Source organism: Hydractinia symbiolongicarpus, chromosome 9 (assembly GCF_029227915.1).
Source record: "Hydractinia symbiolongicarpus strain clone_291-10 chromosome 9, HSymV2.1, whole genome shotgun sequence".
Taxonomy (NCBI): domain Eukaryota; kingdom Metazoa; phylum Cnidaria; class Hydrozoa; order Anthoathecata; family Hydractiniidae; genus Hydractinia; species Hydractinia symbiolongicarpus.
This window is the reverse complement of record NC_079883.1, coordinates 13334894-13340951: the sequence shown is the minus strand read 5'-3', so window position 1 is coordinate 13340951 and position 6058 is coordinate 13334894. Positions and strand designations below refer to the sequence as shown.

The 6058-nt window shown below is 35.7% G+C and overlaps 1 protein-coding gene across 1 annotated transcript; it reads left to right on the top strand.

Moving 5' to 3' along the window:
* Positions 1-121: 121 nt before the first annotated feature.
* LOC130657312 (ATP synthase subunit s, mitochondrial-like) lies at positions 122-3105 on the top strand. The gene is made up of 5 exons (XM_057460292.1): positions 122-392; positions 527-565; positions 1302-1462; positions 1978-2128; positions 2879-3105. Exons 1-5 carry the CDS (start codon positions 298-300, stop codon positions 2994-2996), a joined length of 564 nt encoding a protein of 187 aa, XP_057316275.1. The 5' UTR covers positions 122-297; the 3' UTR covers positions 2997-3105.
* The last annotated feature ends 2953 nt before the right edge of the window (positions 3106-6058 follow it).

Here is a 6058-nt window from a genome sequence, read left to right as displayed (position 1 = left end):
GCCAACCCCTTTAAATGACAACTGCCAATCTTTCTGTTCATATTTCGATTTTTTTCGTTTTTTCTGAGTTGGAGTGATTTATTGCTGTTTATTGTATTGATGTAGATTCTTTTCCACAAAATGGAAAAAAAGCTGTTAGCTGTATTTCTCGGTTCTTCCAAGCGCCATCTAAATTTTTCAGAATGATGTTTAGAACTTCAACAAAGTAGAACGGATTACTGCGACGTGAAAAGAGATGATTATATTTATTTTTAAAAATTTGTTGACTCGCTTTTCTGATTTGTAGCAAATTAATTGATGGCAGTTGTGTTGAATGGGCTGTTGAAGTCGACTGCAAGTTCCTTGTTATCAAGACGGTTGTTTTATAGCTGGTTAATCGAGGTGTTTAACACGTGAGTTTTCTTTACGTTTTTAAGTTGTCGTTGTTGACCTCGTCTTTGGAGTCGTCGTTACCGTTGTCGTCGCTGCCGTCTGACGCCTTTTTTGAGTTGATTGTGTTACTCTCTATTCCAGTAATTTTTTATAGCAAAGATGTCCAGCGGGTTAAGAAAGTAGGACCAGACAGGTAAGCATTTTATAAATATGTACTCTTCAGGCGGTTTGTAGTGTAAATAAAAAGCCCGCATGCAGAAAATTAGAGGCGGACTGCAGTCCCATAGACAGGAGCCGCAGTCCAACCAACAGGATTTGCAGTCCAATAGACAGTAGCTGCAGTCCAATAGACAGGATCTGCAATCCAATAGACAGGAGCTGCAGTTCAATACACAGAAGCTGGAGTCGAATAGACAGGATCTGCAGTCCAATAGACAGGAGCTACAGTCCAATAGACAGGAGTTGTGCAGTCCAATACACAGAAGCTGCAGTCCAATAGACAGGAGCTGCAGTCCAATAGACAGGATCTGCAATCCAATAGACAGGAGCTGCAGTTCAAAGGAGCTGCAGTCCAATAGACAGGATCTGCAATCCAATAGACAGGAGCTGCAGTTCAAAGGAGCTGCAGTTCAATAGACAGGAGCTACAGTCCAATAGACAGGAGTTGTGCAGTCCAATAGACAGGATCTGCAATCCAATAGACAGGAGCTGCAGTTCAAAGGAGCTGGAGTCCAATAGACAGGAGCTGCAGTCCAATAGACAGGATCTGCAATCCAATAGACAGGAGCTGCAGTTCAAAGGAGCTGGAGTCCGATAGACAGGAGCTGCAGTCTGATAAGAAGTAAAACAATAGATAAGATTGTTATTAGTATGTTTATTTCTTACCCTTACGAGGACCTGACTTTTCAAATGTGCATTTTCCCTTTAAGAGCAGCATCCGAATGGATATTACGTAATGGAGGAAAGGTGAAGTTTTCCTCAAGTATCACATGGATATCTAACTATGGTGGTTCCGGAGGTGGTTCCATGGAGTTAGTTGGGATTGACGCTAATGGCGTTGCATTGACTAACTCTGGTTTGCAGCATTTAGGTAAACACATAGTGTACATAATTTCGCGCACAGACTTTGCTATTGAAACTGAGGCTTTCTAATTAATTTTAAATTTACTCCTCGGGCTAACTGGAATATGCTGTTAATACACGCTGAGTAAGGCTGGGAGTTTACAAATTATTTTTCTCCTGTATACTTAACCGGACATATTTTTTTATTGTTGTTGTCTGAGATATTAAGGTTTTGGTCGAGGATTGGGAAAATTTAAAAAAAAGCAGACACAAAACACCTATAACTTTTCAGCAATCAAATAAACTCAACAGAGACAGAAAAAAAAATACAACAAACTAAACGAAAAAAAGACGTACCTTCCAAAAACGTGGACATTAAATAATTTCTTTTTTTTACGTACTAAGGGTATAAATTAAAGCGATTTGTCAAACCCTGTTAGGCGCTATAACTGCTATAGAACTTTTACTTCACTCCTGTTACTCACGTTTCAGGTTTTTTTGTAGCAGCATCTGTCTGTGTTTCATTTTTACGTCATTTTTTAGTCGGCTTAAAGTATTTGCGTTATCTGAGCTTGCATGGCTGCAAGCACATTACCGATCTTGAACATCTAACTGAAGTGGCTGACACGTTGGAGTATTTGGATATTGGGAATTGTACTGGCCTTTCCGACGTTACTCCAGTTGGAAGTCTGCTGTGAGTTTTCTATTTTTTTTATTAAATGGAGAAACCTATGGAGAAATCTATGTGTAAGTCTTACGAAGTACGATACACTCCCAGTAACTCAAACACAGGATATGGTTCCAACTGATGGGTCACCCAACAAATGCTTTTTAGGCTCATTTCTATATGAGTGCATTCTCCGCTGGCGCGAAAAGTTCATTACCTTTTTTTACGTACGCACGCGCTAGCAAGAAAACTTGCGCGCTTTTTGCGCTATATCGAAGAACGCAATCGAATGGAAACGAGGCTAAGGCCTTTTTTCTTTAGAGAAAGTCTTTATCCCTACTAAATTTGTTGTTAGCTATTTTAGCTTCAGATCAACACCTAATTTATTCGCAAAAAGATAAAAATTAAGATGTGAAAAATCATATTTCGGCGTGGCGCACTTGTGTTACGACTTACACGAAATGTAGAAGCATTTTAAATGTAGTGTTGTCAGCCTATTTGGAGCCATCCACTGATCGCGAACCGGCTTGGGTGGCAGGCAAGCAAGGTTAAGCTATCTCTATGGTTAGAGCAATGCTATACGTATCTCTGGCGGTAATATAGCATAGTTACAGTGGGATGGGAAGAAAAGCCAGCCGTAAGGATTAAAATCCCCAAGGATGTTTAACTGACCATACTTGCTTACTTTTCATGGTTATTTGTGAAATTGTTTTAACTTTAGGAGGTACAACCAACTTGTACTACGGATTAGTAACATTGTGATTTTTTTTTATTTAGAAAACTCCAAACATTGATCATGACAGGTACGCTCGGTGGTATAAAAAGAAAGGAGGTATTGAAAACGCTTCACCAGAAACTTCCGTCGTGTAACATTATTGACGATACTGCTGGCTGACAACACAACATGGCTGACACAAACTTTTGAAAGAATTTATGTATTTAACGTCTTAATGTTTATCAATCTTCTATAGAATTCTTTTGATAATATATGCTGGTCGTAAAAATGCTTGTTATGTTAAGTTTAAAAAATAAAAAGGGGAAATCATAATTTGTAATAACTTTTTTAAAGGTGTGCGATATTAATGAACATATTCAATTTTTTTAAATTGTTTTGTGTATCACAGTTGAAATTATTTTGAAAATATACTTACAATATTGAAAAAATATTCTTCAGGATTCTTCAGGATGGAGAAAGAAATCGTTTCCTATTCATTTGTTTTTTTAATTAACTTGGATTTTTTCAATTTAATTTAAAATACTCAAAATTAGCAGTCAAATCTTTGATTTTTTCCGAAATATTTTCATTATATACGATAATACCAGCAATTTTATTTTTTCTTTAATATTTCTGTAAAGAGAAAACAATAGAAACGCATAAGATTTACGAGTTGGGAACATTCTGGGGTTTTAATATAAATCTGACATTGCATCTAAGAACATTAAAAAAAGTCGACGAACGGGTTCAATACTTACGCGTATTTTTTAAGCAACCACTTTCTAAGCAACTGTATTAAAATTCGCAAAGTTTCTAAGCAACTTTAGTATGCAACAAAGAAAAATTTAGGCTGTGGTTATGAAACAGTCCTTTTTTTTACTTGGTTTTGAGTTGAATAATAAAAAATTGTGGGTGTTTTATTATCTAGATTTTTAAACTCGTTCCCAGCACTTCTTAGGTTTTTTTCATTAGGAGGGGTTTCCGTTCCAATGAAAAAACCTAAAAAGCGCTGGGAACGAGTTTGCTTGATTACTGCAACTTTTTTATCAAGTTCAAGACAATTTTTTAGCCAGCAAAAGTTACGAAAGTTAGTTACTAGTATTTTAAAAAATACTTATTTAACTTCGAAATAACATTTTTTATGCTTCAAAATGCAAACCACCGAGGACGTCTCGTGGCTAGTTCCAATATGGGTGTATTGGAACATGCATAATATGCGTTGATGAGAGAGTTCTATGTAATTTTTTGTAGTTATGACTGGTTCTGGTTACGCACCTATACAAAAACATAGCCTCCTTCTTTAAAAAAATCGTGTTTTTATATATAAAGAGAAATGTGTTATTCAAAAGGGTGTTGTCGATGTCCTGTCACTTTCTTTATGCAAATATACCGTATTTTGACTAAAGCATGGTGATCAGGTTGGCTAGCAATGTATGAAAATAAGAAAGCGATGAAGATTTAAGGGCTATATTTAACTCTTCCATCGATTGTGAAATGTTCACAATTGGATTTTCGTCTATAAAATCGCCTATATCGTCCGAAACTGTGTCAATTTGTTGTACGCAAATTAAACTCCTGAAATAATTCTGTTAAATTAATAACGTCTAACTGCTTATTTGGTTTGGTTTTTTCCACTTGTATGCAACTCCTTGTATAGCAATTTTTGATCTTTTACTTCTTCGCATAAGCGCCTTCCTGTTGAATGCTGTTTGAATGTTAGGGTTTCCGGCCAAACACCCAAAACCAGATCAGTGCACAAAATACGGCATATGTTTGTATGAGAAAACAAAGCCACATGAATAAAACTCACCAGCTTGCCAGAATATTGTGCTGAATGCCCTGATAAAATTTGCTTGTTAAGACTAACTTGAATTGAGAATTTTAAAAATTTAAATTTGAATTTGAAAATAAGTAAAAAACGCTTGATGTTGATGCAACTCTCGCTATACCTCGGAATGATCGCGTTGGGACATGACACATAATAAACTATACAACAATTAACAATACATTGGGGAGAGTGATTACAAATGAATACAGTGTAGGAGAACAGACAAAAAGAACAAGTGAGACATTGAACGAGAATGAAGACATAACGCAACATAATCTTCATTGCGCATGACAAAATTATATATTAATTTTTATTTCCTGTGTTGAATTATTTAACAGCTGTTTTTTGTTAAACAAATAATATATTTTACAATCAAACGCGTGTTATTTTTTGTCAGCGGTATTCACAATGTAAATAAAATAAAGTCGGACCCAATCCTCTCAGTTTCTACGTCAACAAAAAGCTTTGATTATTAGATTACATTTTTAGCATAAAATATAGATTAACAACGATTCTACTTTTTTTACCGGTAAAGATATATTCTTTCTGCAATTTTATTTATAGAAGTTATAAAAAAATAAGATTTAATTGTTTCGTTAAGGCGGAGTTCCATTCAAACTATTTTCACGCTCGCGCGTATTTTAAGACAGTAATATGGGCATGCGCAGTTGTTATTCAATTGGTATGCTTTTGTTAAAAATTAGCCAATCATAATCCTAAAAAATGTAAACATAACTCTATCCAGGCTGAAGCAGACCAGCAAAGATTTGTTTTTTAAAAAAAAAAAAAAAGAATAATTTTTTTTAAAGAAAACGCATATCCTAAGTGGTTTTTGGACGGTGAAAAACTATTTTTTCCCTCCAAAAATGGCGCAGCAACCGCACAACCTGCAGCCAATGAGTTCAAATTTTGATAAAATACCCAAATAAAAAATGGAAATTAACCAAAGAACTTTTACAACGGAATGTTGAGCTTAAAAATACGCGCGACCATGGAAATGATTTGAATGGAAATCTACCTTTACCCTGCCGTGGCATGAAAAAGCCTCCTTCCTTGTTCATAAAAAATTAGACAAGTAATCCTCAATCTCGCGCCTAGAGTTTCTTTTTCGCTCACTGATATGTGATCAGCACAAATACCAGTTGTAGTAAACCTCATTCTGGTCTCCCAGGGCTTCTTTTACGCTTAGTTATGTGACTAGCACGCAAATCGTAAAGGGACTAAGACGAAAATGAAAAAAAACGACAGGGCGGAAATACGTCTCCACGTGTTTATAAACTTTTTTTGATGATTCATCAAACATTGGCTATATTAAGGCATGTCCTTACTACCTAGTTCCCAAGGCCCGCCACACTCTTTTGAGAAGAAATATTTTGTAGACTGTGTTTAGCTTCTAAACAGATCTTATAAAAAC

Excerpts from the sequence above, each read along its gene's own strand:
- LOC130657312 (XM_057460292.1), top strand. The coding sequence starts at position 298 with ATGGCAGTTGTGTTGAATGGGCTGTTGAAGTCGACTGCAAGTTCCTTG. Across the intron at positions 393-526 it reads TTAATCGAGGTGTTTAACAC|CAAAGATGTCCAGCGGGTTA; the intron begins GTGAGTTTTCTT and ends AATTTTTTATAG. Across the intron at positions 566-1,301 it reads AAGAAAGTAGGACCAGACAG|AGCAGCATCCGAATGGATAT; the intron begins GTAAGCATTTTA and ends TTTCCCTTTAAG.